The 21788-nt window shown below is 41.6% G+C and overlaps 1 protein-coding gene across 4 annotated transcripts in view; it reads right to left on the bottom strand.

Moving 5' to 3' along the window:
- Positions 1-21788, bottom strand: part of mtcl2 (microtubule crosslinking factor 2) — a 105572-nt gene that overhangs the window by 63490 nt on the left and 20294 nt on the right. For all 4 annotated transcript variants that reach the window (XM_080204792.1, XM_080204795.1, XM_080204793.1 and 1 more), the window contains exons 4-5: positions 4947-5009; positions 1784-3073 (exon numbers count right to left, since the gene is read on the bottom strand). In XM_080204792.1, coding sequence (XP_080060918.1) covers positions 1784-3073; positions 4947-5009 — 1353 coding nt within the window. The remainder of the gene's footprint in view (positions 1-1783; positions 3074-4946; positions 5010-21788) is intronic.

The following is a 21788-nucleotide window of genomic DNA, read 5'->3' as shown; positions in this document are numbered from 1 at the left end:
CCGGCACTTCCCCGGAATCCAGCGCCGTCTGGAAAATAACCACCAAGGCATCCACTATAACCTCCGCCATTTCTTTCAGAACCCTCGGATGCATTCCATCCGGTCCTGGGGACTTGTCCACAATCAGCCCCTCCAGTCTGTCGAGCACCACCTCTCTAGTAACAGTAATGTCATTAAGACCCTCCAGTCCTACCACCTTTCCATCGCTAACACCTGGCAAATTATTCACGTCCTCCTCCATGAAGACAGAAACAAAAAAGTTATTCAAGACCTTAGCCATATCCCCATCCCCTACCACTAGCTCCCCTTTCTCATCCTCTAAAGGACCAACGTTCACCCTAGCCAGCCTCTTCCTATTTATAAAAACTCTTGCTATCCTTTTTTATATTAAGTGCTAGCCCAGCTTCATAGCTTCTCCTACCCTCCTTTATCAACTTCCTTGTCAATCTTTGTTGACATTTAAACCTTTCCCAATCCTCTTCTCGCCCACTGCTCTTTGCTACTCTAAATTCCTCCGCTTTTAATTTAACACTTTCCTTCACCTCCTTCATTATCCACGGCTTATTACCTCTCCTCCTACTGTCCTTTTTGACCATCGGAATAAATTTCTGCTGAGCACCAAGAAAGGTCTCCTTAAAGATCCTCCACTGCTCCTCAGCAGACCTACCTTCCAACGCGCTCCCCCAGTCCACATTCGCCAATTCTTCTCTCATCCTACCATACTCCCCTCTATTCAAACAAAGGACGCGTGTCCGGGAGCCCACTTTCTCCTCCTCCATCTGCAACAGAAACTCCACCATGCAATGATCACTCTCTCCAAGAGGATCCTTCACCGCAAGGTCCCTAATTCTACCCGCCTCATTACATAGTACCAGATCCAAGATAGCTCGCTCCCTCGTCGGCTCCAACACACACTGTTCAAGGAAATTATCCCGGCAGCATTCCAAGAGGTTCTTCATTCAAGTCATTGACATAAATTGCAAATAATTGACGCCCCAACATTGATCCCTGTGGCACTCCACTAGTTGGACTGTCAAAATGAAAATGGCTTGGTTATCCCTTCTCTCTGCTTCCTGTTAGACAACGGATTCTCTAGCCGTGCTAATGTGTTACGCCCTGCATCACGTAGTCTTACTTTGCGCAGCAACCTTTGGTGTGGCACCTTGTCAAATGTTTTCTGCAAATCTAAGTGCAGCACATGCACAGGCACCCCTTTACCCATATTGCTTGTTACTTCCTCAAATAACTTCAACAAGTTAGTCAAACATGATATTCCTTCCATATTGACTTTGTTTGACTGCATTGAGATTTTCTAAGTGCTCCTCTATAATCTCCTTAACAACTGATTCCAGCAATTTCCCTACAATGGATGTTAACGAGCCTGTAGGTTCCTTAGTTTCCCTAAGAAATGAGCATTCAAAAACTCCAGTGCTTAAAACAATTCAATTAATAGTGCCTTGGCACTCAACATTTAACTTACCAACTACAATTATTATCTGTTGAAACTTTACTGACAATTTATGGCTATTTTTCCCCATTCACATTCGTGCATCATTTTCTTGTAGCACGCACACTTCATTGGTACAAAGCTCCATGCTGATGTGCTTGTTGCAATGCAATGGGTTGTTAGCTTTTCAGTAGTTAATTTTACTAAAAATGTAAATTGCGTGTTAGTTTGAGAAAGCTGTTATTATTATTTTGTTACTTCAAGTGTGCAGCATGACAAAGCAGGATGTTATCACAGGGAGTAAGAAGGCGAACAGCAACAAAAATATTCTCTTACCTTTAAATCCGGTGCAAATTCTTTTCCTACAGAATCCATGGGCAAGTCCTGAGACATTGTCGTCATAGTGGACAGGAAGCTTGCTGATTCTGTTAGATGGGGTAAAGGGGACACGCTCCTGCTTTCTTCTCTGATACTTTCACCAAGGCGGTCAATTTTCTCAGTGACAGATGCCAACTCCGTTTTTAAGCCAAGAAGCCTTGAATTAATGGAGCTCATTAATTTAGGATCATTGGCATTTGCAGTTTCATCATTCATTTCACTGAAGGACTGACTTGGCAAATCAATACTCGAACAAAGCGTGGCATCAGAAATAAAGCCACTTGTGTCTGAAATTAAGAGATCAATGACCTCACTAACAAGTTCGGCTTGATCTTTAATGCTAAACAGAACCTCAAGGTCTTTGCTTCCCAGCAGTTTAGCAGAGACATCATCATTATCAGCAATTCTGCTGCTCCCACTTCCAGAGGTTCTCTCTTGGGTTTCCTTGGAATCAGTTTCTCCTCCAACTGGCACTTCTCTCTGGGGCTGGGATGAAGAGATATCCACAGAATCACTAATATCTGTGTCAAGTTCTCGGGAGCATTTCTGGCAGTGATAGGATGCCAAGTCATAACGCTGAAGGTTTGAAATGAGCACACGATTCTCATATTCCAACTTCTTGACTTTCCCATTGAGATCGTTGATTTGGAGTCTTGCTGCCATGAGCTCTTCCTGGGAAGATTCGTTTAATGATGGACAACTATCTGACCATGCTGACTCCTGGTTGGACTCAGATTTATATCTATTCAGTTCGTTCATGAGGTGCTTATTTTGGTCCTCTAACTCGATTAAGGATCGCCTAAGAAGCTCAGCCTCCTCTTCCACAAACTGAAGGTGACGCCGGAGTTCCCCGACATTCTCCCCAAACTCGCCATAGCTGGTGCTGGTAATTCCTAATCGGATATCCTGGCTTGAAGATTCTTTCTCACCGTGACCTTTTAGGTCATCCATTTCAGCTTTTAATCCACGGTTTTCAACCTCCAGTTCCACTGTCCTCCTGCTCAAAATGTTGGCTTCCTCCTCCACCAACTTTAGATGCAGTTTTAGCTCAGCTTCTCTGACATGAGGAGATTCTCCGATTTCACCAATAGACACTGCATTGTCCAAATCACCGTAAAGAGAGCTGTACTTCACCAGTTCCTCTCTCATGTTTTCATTCTCCTTCACTAACTTGGTCAGCTTTTTGCACATCACAGCGGCCTCTTCTTTAGCAAAGTGGAGCTGGCATTTCAGATCAGCACTGTCCTCCTATTTTCAATCACAAAGAATTAATATAAACATACTCAGTTGCAAAACAAATTAGTTCAGAACGTGCCTTCACTCTATTATTTAAATTGCAAATTAAGCTTGCTTGATACAGCACATAAGATCAGCAAAACACTACAGTGAGCAATGTTGTAACATGAAAGGCACCACTGCCACCCAGATTTAGTAGTTTCCTGCTATGGACAAATTAGGACATGTCAGGTACTTGTTGGAGGAGAGTGAATCATTCCTGAGACATTATTCTGCAGGTTTGACCAGTTAGCTTTGAACTGGCATTGGCAGACAGTCATGAGGAAAAAAAACTGGAGGAAAAAAAGATAGGAGAGAGAGTGTGACTCTCACGGCACAGTGGTTAGCACTGCTGGTCTACAGAGCCAGGAACCTGGGTTCGGTTACAGCCTTGGGTGACTGTCTGTGTGCAGGCTGCACACCTCTCCCCGTGTGGGTTTCTTCCAGATGGTCCGGTTTCCTTCCACACTCCAAAGATGTGCAAGTTAGGTGGATTGGCCATGCTAAATTGCTCCTTAGTGTCCAAAGATGTGTAGGTTAGGTGGATTAGCTGTGGTTATGGGGATAGGGTGGGACTGGGCGAGATGCTCTTTTGGAGTGTCAGTGCACACTTGGTGGGTCGAATGACACATTTTATTCTTTTTTGTGGATATCCCTTCTTTTTTTAAAAAAAAAATAGGGATTCTTTGGTTCATGAGTGAAAACACAAAAGCAGCATCATTTAAAACTTTAGCTGCACTATTTTTAAAAGGATAAGAAGTCTGTGCAATAATATATGCAAGGAACACTAAGCTGTAATCTGAGAATCACTGACTTGCTTTAACATGCTAAACCTGAAGGAAAAGGCTGCAAGCATTGGCAAGTTGTTACAGATTGCCCAGTGTCTCAAATAACGCCTCTTATTTGAATGTGAAAAATGACTCCTAAATTTGAAGGCATGAATTCCTTTTCAAAAGACCCCTGGCACTTTCCTGGGTCTCACCAGCCATCATCACGCACGAACAGGAAGGACAGATTACCTACATTGCTGCCATTTACAATGATTTGAGGTACAGTCTGTTATCAAAGGGCCATAGTTGTATTTTAAAGAAATCTTCACAAGCAGCTCGCTTGTCTAGAAAAAGCTCTTGTGAAATGCTCTGTCTGGTCCTCACTATGTTTTGAACTGCAGCCATGATGTGGGTATGCCGGCGTTGGACTGGCGTAAACACAGTAAAAAGTCTGACAACACCAGGTTTTAGTCCAACCTATTTATTTGATAATAGACTCACAAGCTTTCGGGGTTAGCCCCTTCGTCAGGTGAATGCCCTGACGAAGGGGCTAACCCCGAAAGCTTGTGAGTCTTATCAAATAAATAGGTTGGACTAAAACCTGGTGTTGTCAGACTTTTTACTGTGTTGAACTGCAGCAACAGCTGTAATAGAAAAACCACTGTAATATGACATCCTTGAGACCATTTCCAAATATGGGCACAACTGCCAGACCCAACTTCTGTTCATTCAGTTTGAAAACAGTAGTTTTACCAAGATGACAATGACACTCTCTCTACGAAATACCAACCAGTCACTTGAAGAAAGTGCCTCAAATAGTCTTTGCAATTATACTCCTGTCACATTAGGTCTTTGCTCGAGGAGTTCTCGCTGGCATTTTCCTTCCATTTTAAGATAAAACTTAATGGCTACTTTACTGAGCCTGTACACATCTATACAAGGATCATCCAAACACTGCAGACGTCGCTTGTTTATTAGACAATTAAATACTTTCACTATGAGTTTATACAACCACAACTTATATCTGAAATGAATGATATCAAATCACTGAGTGAAACAAAACTGCCTCTCTGTACCTGTAGCAAGGGCTTCTTCTCTGGTTTTATAGCAACACGGCTAACTCTTTTCTTCAGGGAGCTCTGAAAGAACAGTAAAAGAGAATGTTCTTATTAAAATTGCAACCGTGTGTGTATGGGCTCATTTTACAATATGTAATCAGTTTCAGAATGACAGAACCTGTGGGCCATACTAGCTTTCCAGAGCACACATTTCCAGAACCACATGCTGAGTAGTTAATTGAGTTATACACCCTATTCCCTTCTTTCATTAAATCCTAATGCTTTAATATCATATGCATGCAATTATCTGTTAGAAACAAAACCACTTAGTTAGGGAGCACCAGTTAGTTGCAAACCGAACTGTTCTGCTGTGTTCAATAAACATAATATGAAAAGAATGATGGGTCAAGAAATTTATTTATAAAGCAGTTACTCATAATGTTCCTGAAAGGAAACAAAAGTCAATACTTATTTCAGGTTTAAGGTGATACTGACATTTATTTGATTTTGTGTGTACATCCCCAATAAAATGTGGTGGTCATGTTGGATGACATGGCAATTTGGATTGACCCAGGGTCAATTCAGCCCCACTTATCTCTGGACAAGTCACATTTGGCTACTGGGGCTCCCAGAGTGATCCGAATTGCTAGCTCCACTGAAATCTATGCTGGAAAATACCAGAATCCTCCTGTAACCTATAATGGGAAAACTTCAGAAAAGAATCAGTGTTTAGAACATAGGTCTACTTGAACCGAAAGAATATATTGTATCCAGAAAGGTAAGATAGTGTGGTTATTAAAAGCGTGGAGAAGTACTTTGTACTGATTGTACACCCCAGCTTTCTCCTTTCAGATGGATCATCATTTCACCCACTGGGGATTTTACTGATTTATAACACTGCAAGTGCTTTTATCCTATAACTCTTGCCTTTTATTCATTTCAAATGCATTGTAGGCAGCAATGTAAAATGATTCATTATCTGAACAGTATTGAATAATTTTGTGTTCAGCACTGCAACTAGGTGTCACTCAAAAAGATTCCACATTTAATTAATTTACTACTCACTATTCTCATGCCTGGCAGTGACATTGGCTCTTGGCTCACCAGTTTTTCAGTTTTAAAATCATCTTTATGTTCAAATCTCTCCATGGTCTCATCCTGTCTGCATTTCTGGAACCTCCTCCAACCCTCAAGAACTCTGTGCTGTTCCAATGCTGGCCTGTTGTGCATCGCTCACCACATTCACCACACTATTGGCATCTAGTCTTCAACTGTTAATGCCCTAGGCTCTGGAATTCCGTTGAAACCTCACCATAATGGTTAACTAAGGTAACTTGGAAAATAGTGATATTAATCATGCAAGAATTAAGCATGTTATTATATTGCCCTCTCTGCTGCGGAGAAAAAGTTAGTTTAATAATAGTCTGCAGTTGAGCACACGTCAGTCTTAATCAGTGGCTACGAGGATAAGATCGATTTTTTTTATACTTCATTAGCAAAATTAAGGACTAAATGCCACTGTGACACACTTTCAGAACTTCTAAAGTTGATTTTGTGGAAGGTTTGAGCAATCTGACAGCTACAGCAAGTGGATAAATGTCACAAAGTGAAGGTGAGTCTTGACACCCGAGGCAGGAAACTGAAAGAGTTCAGAACTGGTCAATAGGACAAGGAGATCACCATCAGGGTGATAAGGATAAGTGGGTGACTGGACTACGTGCATTCACATATCTACTGAAGACTGGAGATAGACTCCGTCAGTGTCATGCAGATCATTTGTTTGAAAGAGGAAATCTGACAAAGGAAGAACGTGATAAATCTCCTGAGTTCAAATTCCCCTGAGTTCAAAGCAAAAGTCTGAAAAAAAGCAGAAGTCAAAAAGAAACTGAGTCAAGGTGGTCAATTATGACAAATCAATGTCACAGTCCCAATGATTAAGTGGAGTTGGTAGTCAAAGTTCAGAGATGTTGAGACAGCAGAGTCAAGTTAATAGAAATAGAAGCAGATACCCAGGCAGAAGAGAAAGAAACCAAATAGGTTAATTGTAATTATGTGGGGAAGGAGAAAAAATTTCTTTTCACAACTTCTTGTCAATTCATAATTTTGTTCAATACACACTAGTATTAAGGAAAAACACAAATTACTTTGCAAATACAATTACAGCAAATAAATAAATATGCAACTCAACCTGTTAGATTTTCAGGTAGCATTAGTTAATCATAATAAAAACAGAAAGTTCTGTGGAATGGTCATTTAGACCTGCAAGGTCAACTCCGTTTCTCTCCACAGACTTGCTAAGTTTACCCAGCATTTCCTGTTTTTATTTCAGATTTCCAGCAACTGCAGTATTTTGTTCTAACTTGGTTTAGTGATATTGAATTTTGAAAATTACATTTATCTACCATTTTATATTTTAACGTACAGGTTGTATGTGAAGTTAAAACTGTGTGATATAATGCAAGATGTAGGCATTTTGTTATGTTGCCCTTTCTGCCACCCACTTTGTTGGGGAGGTGTAAATGAAGTTAGTTCAATATTGGCTGCCCGCTGTGGCGCATATGTTAATCTGACCATAGTGCAAACCAAGAAAAGAAATTATATGCCAATTATCTGTTTTTATTTAAGTTTCACTAACTAAAACAAACAGAAGAAGAAACAATAAAATCTCCACCCTCAGAGAATTGCATGATGCAAATCCAGAACAATTCACAATGAATCCAACTTTGATAGATTTTGCCATATGTATCGCATCTCCTTGGTTACATGACAACATGTGAGATGTCAGCCTGGCTCAGATCCCAGTACATTACATGGTTTTCCCCACGCATTCTTATGTGATGATGTTAAACGTAACGCAGGCAATAATTTAAACCTGAATTCCATTTCTTCGGTCTCTGTTAAACATTGAGACCTACACATAGGAACAAATGATGCATCGGCAAATAAGACACAAGATTAAGGAGTCTAATTTAGCAAATAGGAAAATTGCATCTCATGTCATTTCACATTAAACTTCCAGACTTTTTTTAATGTTTCAGTCCAAGTTTCATTTGGTGATTTATCGACATTAAAGGTTTGAAAGAATAAAGCTCCTTGACTTAGTTTGAGGAAGTTAAAGAACATTGGTAGGCCTTACAATTTATTTAGTTACTCCAATCATTTCTGTCAAAGTTCCATATGAAAGGTTTCCAATTTAGGTTATAGCTACAAGAATCCTCATGACTGGCAAATTTGGGAGAAGGCAATCAGATTACTGGGAGTGTTTTCTAAAAAGGGAACATGTATATTCTAGGTGTTGCTCCTCCAGTTTGGGTAAACTTAGTACCCCGGTCACTGGCTGACACCACAGAGAAGGATCTAGCTTGGCAACGTTACTTCCAGTGGAGAGTTGGGAAACTGACTGGCGTACCAGGAACAATGGAGAGCCAATGGGGAGAGTCAGGAGTCTTTGAGGCATTTTGGGGAGGGGGAGAGGGTGAGTGGGGTGTGCTCTGGAATTAAGGGCAAAGATATGGGAAAAGGATTGAGAAGGGAGAGAGAAACACTGGCAATTAGGTGTCAGGACATGGGGAAAAGGAATAGGGAGTGAGGAGACACAGTGAGGATAGGAATGGGGTCCCCAGAAGAAGGGGTGGGGGGAGTGGGAGAAAAAGAGAGATAGAAAGACAGTGCTCGAGAGAAAGAAGGACATCCACACACGATTACTAGCATAATCCACGGCCGCGATTCTCCCATCCTGACCTACAATTTTTCTGGCAGGTTGGGGTGAGATATGCACGTCACCAGCCTCATTCCAGGATTTGTGCATGTGTGGGAAGGCATGCGCATCTCCCACAGCCAGCGAACAGTCGCAGGCCAGACCATGGGGGAAACTGGTAGGAAGGCAGGTAAGTAATTTGAATCTATTTTTACTGTTTTAAATGTCTTTTACATTTCACTATCGGGAACTTACCGGTCCCTATCGAATCTCTGATCCCACCAGGAAGTTTTCATTCCAGCAGGGTTTAAAGTAGCTCCCCATGTTCGGGGGGGGGGGGGGGGCGCGCTAGCAGGAAACCCCGCCAGAACAGAGGGACCATCCAGGGGGATGGTGGAGGGGGGATGCCCCCGGGCATGGGCACTCTGGCAGTATCAGCCTTGCCCCTTGGACAGTGCCGGGGCACAAGTACCCATACTAGGGTGTACATCGGCACTGCCCACTGGACACAGGGCCTACTGTGGGCAGGGCCAGCTGCCACTCTGCGTGGCTATTGGTCTGGGATGAAGGGAGAGCAGTGATCGAGACAGGCTAGGGGTTGGGGGATATGGGGGGGTGTGGTCTGGGAATTGTTGGGGGATATGGGGGGGTGTGGTCTGGGAATTGTTGTGGGGGCCATGATCGGAGGGGCAGCACCGAAGGGGTCCTGGACTGGCCAGCAAATTGGGAGACTGACAGATCGGGGCCACCGCACATGCGCAGAATTCCAGAACTGTCAGACTCTGGAGCGAATAGGCCCCACACTCCCTGGGTTTTTAAATGATATTCACGATTGGGACCTCCGCAGCACACAGAGTGGGGAGATTCGAGTCAGAAGCTGAACTGACAAAACAGTCGGGATCTGGAGCAGTTTTCCTGCCAATTCAGCGCTTTTGGGAGAATCGCGGCCCAGGTTTCAGACCAGAAAATAAAGAGAAAAAATCTGCAACAAACACATGTTTCAAAAGAGGCCAGTGTGGGAATTGTGAGAGGAGGAAATGGCATATACAAATATATGGCATGAAATGGAGGATTTATTCTCAAAACATTTACTATTGCCAACCACTGATGTGATACAATGTAAAATTAAGCATAGTTGCCATGACAAAGATGAATGAAATCAGTAATCCAGTTACTAATGTTTGTACTGCCAAATACTTAGCTATAGTCTTCCTAGTATGTGCTACTCTCAGACAAAAACAACATAACATGCCCCAACATTCAAAAATCCATTTTTATGGTCTCTAATGCTCGAGAATTTTATCTGGCTAATTAAGAACAAGTCTACTGCTCCATCACAAACAATTACAAGTGGCATTTACAGGTGCAGTTTTGATATGAAGCAACAATACAAGTGCTCCACATTAACCATCTGCCTCTCATACAACAGGCAAATCAGCTTCATTTTGAACATAATCAAATTTCAATCAATAAAAGACTACAAGATTACCAGGCCCGAGAGAGACAGCTATGGAAGATCTCCACACAAACACCAGTACTTACGCACGGATCAGCTGCAATTCTTAATAAGAAAGATGCTGAAGCTTTGGCGGAACAATGTCCTATTAGTTTAACATTAATACCCAAAGCTAAAATGGCACAGAGTCAGGTACCAGCTGTAAGGCATAGCTAAATACTATGATATCTGTGAGCCAGAAAGAAGCAATGAATTTAATGTCATGCCAATTCTGATAATGGCCAGAAAAAGCCCAAAGATAAAAAAAGTTTTCAAAATATTTTTTGAGCCTTGTGGGAGCAGAATGGTTTCCTAGTTCTTGCATGCAAAGCTTAGAACTCCCTTGCTGAATCTCCTGTCTATTCCTTGCCCTCATCTCAAAGTGCAACATTATTCACTGATCAGCTCCAATGGGTGATCCTATCACTTACCTGTTTCTCAATGGGTGATTTCCAGGCTGCATAACTTTTCTACTTTTCTTGACAGCTTCCCACCTGGAATGGGTGGGAAGTGGGCCAATGGGATTTAAATTAAACCCGAGGAATAAAAACCCTGGGCCTCATTTCTGGAGCAGAGGTGAGCTTCCAACTGCTGCTACTGCTCAACTTGCCAGAAAAATGGGCCTGAGTTGTAACTGGTGCCCTTTGGTGAGATATTTCTTCTTCAGAGCCATATAGTGTTGAGTTTTCAAAGTAAGCAATGATATTCCATTTTTTTCTTCCTTTTTATTTCAAAACAAAAGGCTTGGGAACAGTAAATAATTGTGAAGTAAAGCACATTGTTTTTCTGCATCACAGTAACAACAAGGAGTCATAACATAAACATGTATGAATACAGAATTCATATAAAGATACTGGAATAAGAACATTTTGCAGCATAAATCTTTGCTACATTGAAGTTACCTTCACTTCAAACATAATTTACAGTGTGTGCCTGGGTGATCTGATGGCATGAAGTAGCATGATATATATGCTAGCTCTTTCTTTTTTAATCGACACAATAAGCCCATGCAGCACAAAGCTTTAGCTTGAATACAACATTGTCATGGATTTGAAACAAAGTTTTCCAAATATGCTTCCCATCTTAAATTTTGTATCCTCGCTTTACCTAAATAGGCATACATCACTGGTGATGGGGAGTGAACTGTCCCCCTGTATAGACAATGTGAAAATGAACATCAGGCACTGGTACGATCATTTGATTGTGAGAGAATGAGGTCAAATTTAAAGTGACAGTTTCTAGATTGGTTTGTGCACAGAATAACTGTGCGACACTCAAAACAGCTGTCAGATACGAAATATAGGCCCTTTCACTTGAGATAGTGCATTTAATTAAATATCCGGCAGGTGGGATACTATGCGAGGGCAGTATTTTTATATTGTACCTGAGAGAGACACAAGTAAAAATACATCACACAATGAACTTTATGCCTTTTTAATAGTGTTTTTACTGAAGAATGTGCAACTGACCTGATTTTTTTTCAATACCACATTTTTAAGAAAATTATTGTATCTCATTGGGACTTGATGAGGTTTTATGAACATAAAAGATGAGGGATGTTAGCGATGGGGGACATTAACTCAATTTTCCCGCCCACTCCCTGTATCACTTCATTCCCTGCGAGATCAAAAATCTTTCTAATGCAACCTTAAATATATTCAGCGATGGTGCATCCACAATCCTTAAGAGCAGAAATTTCTAAAGATTCTCAACTCAGTGAAGAAATTTATTTTTCTCAATCCAAATAATCGGTCTCTTATCTTGAAACTATGCCTCCTTATTCTAGATTCCCCAGTTATAGGAAACAACCTCTCAGTATGTACTGTTAAGACCTTTCAGAATCTTGAATGTTTCAATGAGTTTACCTTTAATTCTTCTAATATTCCAATCCCTTTTCCTCTTGCGAAAAAGGGCAACACGCCACAATTGCTTTCCAAGTCTCTTATGGTACCTGCATGCTAATGTTCATGTGTTCCTTGTATAAGTACACCATGTCTCTCTGAACATCAGCATTTACAAGTGTCATTTAAAACATATTCTGCTTTTCTATCCTTGCAACCAAACTGAATAACCTCATACTTTTTCATATTATACTGGCACCTTAGTACCCACTCCCTTTACCTGTCAATACATCTCTGCAGCCTCCTAAAACTTGAAATTTCCACCTAGCTTTGTATCAGCAAGCTTAAATACATTACTTTGCACAAATAGTTGAACACTAATCCTTAAAGCACTCCATTAATCAAAGCTGGCCAACTTGAAAATATTCCACTTATCTTAGAATCATAGAATCCCTACAGTACAGGTGGTGGTCATTTGGCCCATCAAACCTGCACCGACAATCCCACCTAGGATCTATCCTCTTAACCCCATGTGTTTACCCTGCAAGTCCTCCCACACTAAGGGGAATTCCAAAATGTGTTAAAGTTATGAAATTTCAAAGTCATTTTAATATTCAAATCTTTTGACTGATACAGCGACAGTGTAACTCCCTATTTTCAGGGGCTTAAGATAATTTCAACTCTGTCAGTGGTTTAAATTCTAAGTATCTTTAAGGGTGCATCATGTTCATATTCCTGCTCCTGGTCCCCTTCACCTCCTACAGCCCCAAAAAAATGGGCAGAGGACCTTCTATGTCTCCACCAATGCCTATTCGGAGGTTACTGGCAGCGGGGGCACAATAGCCCAGTGAGCGTTTCAGCCTCAATATCTTTTTCTCCCTCTCTTGCTGTGGGCATGTCCCTGGCTTCTGATGAATTGCTCATTTAGTAAATTAACAATGGAGCTGTTTAAAGGAGTACAGTCAGCTGTGTTTTTCAAAACAAAAATTCTGTTTAAAGAAACCAAGCCTCACTGTTATCACTGCAGGCGCCAAGGGGGTGGATGGGGAGGTGGGGGGGGGGGGAAAACGACTCAAAGAAAACGTCACTCAAAAATATGTAAATGAGATAAAGCATGTGAAAGCTTTAAGAGAATGAACCCTCACAGGATTAGTTAAGATTATCAAAATTGCCCTGAATTGAGCCAGGAAATGGTGCTAATCAAGCATGTTTTGTTAAAATGGTGCAGTGAGCCAGAATGGGTGTTAGACTGGAAAGTTGAAGGAAGTTCCATTGATTTGCAGCCTGTATATTGAACACAGGAGATTTCCTTTAAACCGGAATGGCCACTTCCTGTCACAAAAACAATTCACCCAACTTCAACTGTTGCTGGAGGTGACAGTTCCATAATATTTACTCAAAAAGAATGGAATATTATAAACATCATCCTGTTGCATTTTTTTCTACTCTGGTAACAGCACCGTCTATCCCACATTCAGTACTTTAAACAATGTTGTGCGGCGAAAGTAATTTCACCAGTAAACATATATGTCTGTACACAGAAATTACACTAGACTTAGTGTTGAATATTCTGGTTACATAAAAGTTGCTGATAACCTATGAACACTTAATGCGGTTTCATGACAATTTTCACAGCCTTAAAAGGGGTTGTTATCACAAAATTCTTAAAGTGGCGAACGTCTGAGTTACACTGCTGCATACGTAAGGAAGAGACGAATAAAGAGCTAAGAGGGCAGGGTGAGAAGAGATCACTAACAGGGGAAAAGACCCTTATGGAGTATAAAACAATGGCATTTGTCAGCTGAATAGCTGTTTCTGTGCTGTCTGATCATCAGATTCAGGTGGCAGAAGGTCATTGCCAGGGTCAACGATCCCCAGTACAAGGTGAGTGATGGGAAAGAAGTGGGTCACTTCCCAATTCCGTTTTAACTGCCTCCCCATTGACTAGTTTCTGTCACGAGATGATAGACAGAAAGTTGGATAAGATATACGATTTTTCTTTTAAACTGAAATTCTTAAGTCACAAGGGTTCTGACCTCGATGTTAACAAGGTATCATTTGGTCGTCCCAAGGGTTCTCTCCACACTACAAAACGGCTAATCTTTTTCTCTCAAAGAATTGCTGGAAGAAATTTCTATAAACCAATCAAATGGAACATATTTGCCAAGAAAAAAAAAACTACGGGCGAGATACCCTGGCCTCTCTGTTGTGCCTTTTTCACAGTGGGAGGCAACGTGCCACTTGCTGGCGGCGGGATCTTCTGGTCCTGCCGTTGTCAATGGGATTTCCTATCGATTCCATCCCATGCTGCCGGGAAATACGTGGCGGGGGTGTGCTGGTGGAACCAAGAAGGATCTGCTGACGTGAAAAGCCGAAAAGTTCCAGTCTATTGATATATATTAAATTGAGTATGTTAAACATGTATATATTAAAAGTAACCAAACATATAGATTAAGCAAGAGAGGTTTATGTTAATATAGGGGCACAAGATACTGCACTACTAACGCATGGCACCAGAGTGGTAGGATGCATTAATTCCTCCTAATTCTTTTCACACTGATATCCCAGGGCGGGATTTTCCAGCCACACTTGTCCTGAGACCGGAAAATCCCACCTGAGGTCAACATATCTTTCCATGATTCCTGCCCCCCCCACCCCGATACTGCTCGTTACTGGCAAGCAGGACAGGAAAATTCTGCGCCCGGTGTCACTTTCCCAGTTGCAATGTTAGAAATATACAGGCATTAAAACATTGCTGTGTACGTGAAGGGACGGAGAAAAGCACAGTCAAGATGATGTTTTCCTGGCTTGTACTCATGAATCTACTGACAAATGGCCAAAAGCAACACTGGTGATAGGTGGGGAGTTGGCTTCCTGCCTTGCCCATTTGGACTCAGGAAGGTACGTGCCTAATAGACCAGTAAAGGGGGAAAACAACATTAGACGGGTCAGTGGTTGGGGAAGAGAAGGGTCATACAGCTGCTCAGAAAAGAAAAAATGTCCAAGTTATGTAGCATATAAATTAGGCTTTATGGGAAATCCAAGAATTTCAAGCAAAAGCAAGATATAAAATATGAAACATCGCTATTTGGATCGCACTAGGGTCTTTGCATCTTTCATGGGATTTGGACTTCACTGGCAAGATCAACGCTGGCTGGTTTTTAATTCAGTAAGAAATCTCTCAACACCAGGTTGAAGTCCTACAGGTTTATTTGATAGCAAAAGCCACTAGCTTTTGGAGCACTGGCTGAATACTAGTGGCTTCTGCTACCAAATAAACCTGTTGGACTTTAATCTGGGTGTTGTGGGACTTCTTAGTGTGTTTACCCCAGTCCAATGCCGGCATCTCCACATCATGGTTTTTAATTACCCTTGAGAAGGTGGAGTGCTGCCTTCTTGAACCACTGCAGTCACATGGTGCAAGCACGTGAATGCTGTTGGGGAGGGAGATCAAAAGATTTTGATTGAGTGACAATGAAGGATGGCAGTCCAGTTCCAGTCAGGGTGGTGTGGCTCAGATGGGAACTTGCAGACAGTGCTGATTCTGTCTGCTGTCCTTCTAGGTGCTAGAGATTCCAACTGTGGAAGGTGCTAATGAATGACACTAGGCGAGTTGCTGCTGTTCATTCTACGTATAGTCCATATTTGCCACTGTGTGTCAACAGTAGTTGAAAATGAATGCTTAAGTTGGTGGATCTGTGCTGATCAAACAGACTGCTTTGTCTGGATGCTGTTGAACTTCTGAGTGTTGCTGGCAAGTGGAGAGTATTCTATCACACTCCTGATTTATGCCTTGTAGATGATGGATAGGCTTTAGGGAGTCGGGACGTTGGTTACCTCAGAATTCCCAGTCTCTGATCTGCCAAATAGTTTGCTGGTTAGTCCAGATAAGTTTCTGGGCAATGGTAGCCCATGCGGTGGCAATGCCACTGAATGTCAAAGGGAGATGTTAGATTCTGTCTTGCTGGAGATGGTCATTGCCTGGCACAATTGTCACTTGCCAGCCCAAGCCTGAATGTTGTCCAAGTCTTCCTTCAGTATCTGATGAGCTCTGAATAGTGGTGAACATTGCACAATCAGCAAACTTTCCCACTTTCTGACCTTATGATGGGGTGACAGTCACTCATGAAGCAGTTTAAGGTGGTTGGGCCGAGGACATTATCTCAAGGAACCCCGCCTTGCGATTTTCTAGATAATTAAGTCCAACAACAACAACAACCACCATCTTCATTTGTGCTAGGCATGGTTCCAATCATTGGAGTGTTTTCCCCCATTTCAATTGACTTCAATTTCACTTGGGTTCCTTGATGCCACATGGTCAAATGTTGCCTCAATATCAAGCATAATCACTCTCACATCCCTAATATTGAGGAGTCGGGGGCATTTTTGACAAGGTGTGCATTATCAAGCAGTGTAAGCACTTTCACTGGGATGAAACTATGCTGTATTGTGGTTGATAGCACTGTTTAAAACAAGGCAAGTTAATGAACTGAAGGGGTGTGTTTTCAGTTCATGATGAGAAAAGGGGAACATGCCTGTGCTGGAATTAAGCTCAATGATTGGCTGCCCAACTCTGTTCATTCCTGTTGGAACTGCCATCGGAAGGTATGAAGGATCCAGTAAAATGGTAAGCGAGCAGATTAAAATTGCAGTCAGCGTCGGACATACCCTCTCTGACACTGACCAGAAGATCTGGGCAACAGTTGCCTTGTAACAATAGGGCCCATCTGCATTGGAATAGCATTAACTGTAGAACCAGCTCATGGTCCTGTGCACGTAGTAATGTTCCATTTGACAATGTGTAATATACATTATCAATTGGGATTTTCCTGTCTTCTTCTCTTTGTTGCAATCCAGGAAATCCTACATCAATGCGAGCACAAGGAAAATTTAACCATGACCATTTTGTTTTAAAACCACCTGCAAAATAACCATCCTTTTGCTCATCTTGCCATCATTAAGTTTGAACAAATGCTAAAAAGCCATATCTATTTTGCAGGAATGAAGTGATGGAAAGAATATTCTTAAACTAATTATGATGAGAAAAACTCACTGAAAGAGGAATGTCTCTTAAAGGTTGGGTGGAGGGGTGGGTGCTAGAGGAACTAAAAGGCACCAAATAACAGAGAAATAGTTAATTCAGGATTAATGCATGCCTGATTCAAGCATCACATTTCAATTCACCAAACTGCCCTTTCATTTACTCTTTCTGCAACTATTTACTGACCAGGGTTGACGATTGTTTTCAACCATCAGTTTCTAACGCTCAATGTAGCAGAAATTACAGTTGTCACTGTTATTCCACAATCAATAGATTCCTCCCTATGCTGTTGCAACCCATTAATTTTAAGTAGGATCACATCTTTGCTTAAATAACTGTGGCAAAAGATTTGGCACAGCCATGGTATGGATATTTATGATAAAACTGCCATTAACAATGTTTAAATTTGTATTGTCATTTTCAAACTCCAGGGAGTAGCACTTTATCCCGACCTTATCGCTTGGCATCCCAGAATTTTGGCCATTTTTGTCTAGACTGAATGGCTGAGTGCCTATTTATAAAGTCTCTGGTACAAGGGTTTTCAGTTGGCTATTTTTATCTGCTGTTTACAGAATGTCTAGTTGAAGTGTGCAATTATGTGGCAAACTAATCATGTGTTTATCGGGATTTGACTGCACTGCAGTCCTGTGACTTATATCACAATGCTTGTATTCTGTACTCAATCTGTAGATGCAAATACAAAAGGAAGAGAAGTATTCCAGGAACCCACCAAATATTTAGTGCAAAAATCCCATTGTTGTAGGAATAAGAGAAGAAAAAGGAGGACAGTAAGGGACAAAGGAGTGATAGAAAGACAAAGATGGCAGCAAAGGCTGAACAGATTGAGAAGATAGGGGAGAGGAGAAATAAGGAAGAGAGGCTGGAAGAAGAGGAGGACAAAGGATAAAGAGAAAATAATAAAGGAATGTGAGAAATAGAAGACAAGAGGGAGAAAGAGAAAGGGGAAAGCAGCAATGATGAGAGAAGGGAGGAAAGAAGGGAGAGAGAAAGAGAATAGAAGGTGAGGTAGAGACAGACATGAGGAGAGAATTGAGACAGACATAAGAACAGAGAATGGCACAGTGGTTAGCACTGCTGCCTTACAACACCAGGGATCTGTGTACAATTCTGGTCTTGGGTGACTGTGTAGTTTGCCATGCTAAATTACCCCTTAGTATCCCAAGATTATAGGTTAGATGAATGAGTGTGGGTTATGGGAATGGGACAGGGTTGTGGGCCTGGGTAACATGCTCTTTTGTAGGTTCGGAGCAAACGATGGGCTGAATGGTCTCCTTCTGTACGGTAGGGATTCTATGGAGAAGTGAACAGGAGAGATGTTTTTTTCCCCATTTACTAGGGCCAGCATGATTAGTCATAGTCATAAGGGACTCTGAATTGGTGCAGCATGTTGTTAAAAAAAAAACTTCTGTTTACCTTTTTAAAGGATGACATGTTGCATGAATAATCGGTTAAAAATATAGATTTTTAAGATTATAGTTTAAGTTGTACTCCAGAACTAGCCACACTCCTAGTATTCCAGTACAGCTACAACAGCTGCAGTATAGCTACAAAACTGGCATCTATCCGTTAATGTGGAGAATTGTCCAGAGGTGTCCCGTCCATACAAAGCCGGAGAAATCTGATTGAGTCCATTTCCTGCCTATCAACTCTACTTTTAATCATCGAGAAAGTGATGGAATGCACCATCAATAATGCTATCAGTGGCACTTACTCAGCAACTACCTGCTCAGATGTTCAGTCTGAATTCTGCTGTGGTCAATCTGCTCAGATCTTATTGTAGCCTTGGTTCAAATGTGGACTAAACAAAGAGCTGAACTCTAGTGGGGAAGTGAGAGAGACTGCCAATAGCATCAGGGGGTAGATTTGACTGATTGTGGCATCAAGGAGCCCAAGCAAAGTTGAAGCCAATGAAAATCAGGGGGAAACTCTCCAATGGTTGGAACCTTACTGATGGCTACTGTTGTTGGAGGCCAAGTCACTCACTCCTGCAGGAGTTCCTCAGGTGCTCCCAATCACTTTCAGTCATTAATACGTTTCCTCCAACTTAAGATCCAAAGTGAGGATGCTTAATATTTGCACAATGCTCAATCATCTGCCCTTGATATTCAATGGCATTAATGTCACTGACATCAACAACCTGAAGTTTGCACATTCCTCTTGTGTCTGCATGGGTTTCCTCCAGGTACTCTGGTTTCCTCCCACAGTCCTAAGATGTAATGGTTAGGTTGCTTGGCTATACTCAATTGCCCCTTAGTGTCAGGAAGATTAGCAGGGGTAATGGGAATAGGGCCTAGGTGGGATTGTTGTTAGTGCATGTTCGATGGGCTGAATGACCTCTTTCAGTGTTGTAACGATTCTACGATTTGAACATCTGGGCTCACCAATGACCAGAGATGTAACTGGACCAGCCATATAAATATTGTAACTACAAGAAGCTGAGAGTTAAGCGGCAAGAAACTCACCTCCTGACTCCTCAAAACCTGTTCACCATCTACAAGGCACAAGCCAGGAGTATGCTGGAATACTCCCCACTTGCCTTGGTAAATACATTTCCAGCAACACAGGAAATTACACAAAATACAATACAGCCACATTCCTACAAACACTTTGTCAGAATTGTTTATTCAAATCACAATGAAATTAACTTCTGCCAAGAATATTTGGTTAACTCTAAAGGTTTTGCATCAGGGTGCCTTAAACACAAGTGCAACGATTTTGAAAACGGTTCAAAAACATTGCAGATCCATTCGCCTTGGAACAGTCTCAGTTGTGGATTCTTGATGGCACTCTTGCATCTGAGTCAGATGGTTCAGGGTTCAAGTGCCACTCCAGAAACATCTAAGCTGGCACTCCAACTCTGAGAAGTGTTGACTTTCGTATGACATGTTAAACTGAGGCCCATCTCCACTATCAGATGGATGCAGGCCGCATGAGTGGCCCTCCTTCGTCTCAGTGGGCTGCAAGATTGAACTAGTTAACAACACCGTTCATGTCCAAATAGATTAGGTTGCCATGAAATCCCCTCTAGGCTCAGTTCTCGCAATATCTTTGTCGGTTTCCACAAGAAACAGGTCTTCGATGGAATGACACTCAACCACCTACCCTTTGTATATTTCTGATTTATAGATGATAAATGTGCTATATTTAAATCTTCAGCTGTATGTCAGAATTTCCTTACACCTTAAATATGTTCATCGTAAGTTCAAACTCACCTTTAAAATGCAGCAGTCAAACAAGCTCCTGTTCTAGTTGTATATCATTCAAACTCATGAATGGGCCTAAGGGCACCACTTTCAGTCCTGATAAGTGCTGGGTTTACCTCAGGTTACCCTGGAAGGGTAAGGTGTCTCAAAAAGCTAAGCACCAGGTGAACACAGCCTCATGGTGCTATTACGCAGCAGCAGCATGAGTGGTATTCACCACTAACATCAAGCCAAAAAGACATTCTATCATCACATAAGTGGAGTACTGTGATATATGGATTTCAGTGTCAGTGTGATACCAGATATATAGACCTTGCATCCCAACAACTGATGGATCATATCAGAAAGCACATATCTGCAGCTATTCAGAACAAAGTATTGACTATATCCAACTAGCCCCTGTTTGCAAAACTCAGTATTAGATGTAGTTTTGCGATTGGAGAACACTGGCTAAACAATCCTGATTGTGCTAAAAGGTACACTGACAGCCAATTTAAAATTGCCAGGCTTGCCGTGTCTCTCAGTTAAATATGCTCAAAGCTACAAAGGTTCACACACAAGGCAATATCCTTTGCAGACAGAAGGAGCATGTCCACATTTTGCATCCTTTCAACTGTACAAAACTTAGGGGGGCATCAGGTTCATTCCCGAGGTTAATACCTTGACCATCTAGAGTTGACCTGCCTGGTTTGAATTTTAGTGCTTGGCAGTTAACTGCTCCCTGGTGCGCTCCCCACAGCAATGGCTCTACCTATCAGGGTTCACTTGCCAACCAATCAGCACATTTTTCCCCATGAAGTATAAATTGTTGTTCCCTCTATAATTGATGCCCATGCGCATTCGGTCCCGAAGGACGTGAGACGAAAAGCAAGGCAACATGCCTCTTTCTTTCAGGGATATTAAAGTCTTTTATCTTTCTAGATAGGTTAAATATTGGGGGTGATTTTTAATTGCTACCACCTCCACACAGGTGACTGGCAACGGAAAATCAGGAAAGGGGCACTTTGAATGCCAAAGGGCCCTCCCGGTTTTCAAAATAGAATTGGGCAGGCCAGTAAATTAATTCACAGCACTTCTACTAGGGAGAATTTAGAGGAACAAAGGGGTGAAATGTTCTTCCTGATCGCACAGATATGTTGCAGTTTACTGCTGACCACTATAAGCAAAATTCAATTCTTACTGATGCAACCATGGCTACATACTTTTGATATTTGTCTATTGTAACATCATATTATTTTAATAAATCTGCTTTTATTATTTTTCATCATACGTTTATAACATAGTTTTGCAACCATTCAATCAACTATAATTCAGGACAATGAACATTACACTTGGCTGCTTGTATTACCTAAATGATGGCTACGCTCTGCCTATGATATGACTAGTGAACAGATCAGTAGTTTGCAATGTCCCACAATGGAAAAATTACAACGCTTTAAACATGAAACGTGTAGCTTTAAAACAGACAGGAGTAAAATCGGTGCTTAGTTATCACTCTGCAAGGGCTTATTCTTACCCAGATACATTATGCATGATCTGTGAACATAAATGAAAGAGAAACC

This window comes from Carcharhinus amblyrhynchos, chromosome 16 (genome assembly GCF_965287045.1).
Source record: "Carcharhinus amblyrhynchos chromosome 16, sCarAmb.v2.hapA, whole genome shotgun sequence".
Lineage (NCBI taxonomy): Eukaryota > Metazoa > Chordata > Chondrichthyes > Carcharhiniformes > Carcharhinidae > Carcharhinus > Carcharhinus amblyrhynchos.
The sequence above is the reverse complement of the archived record's forward strand: the minus strand, read 5'-3'. Positions and strand labels throughout refer to the sequence as shown.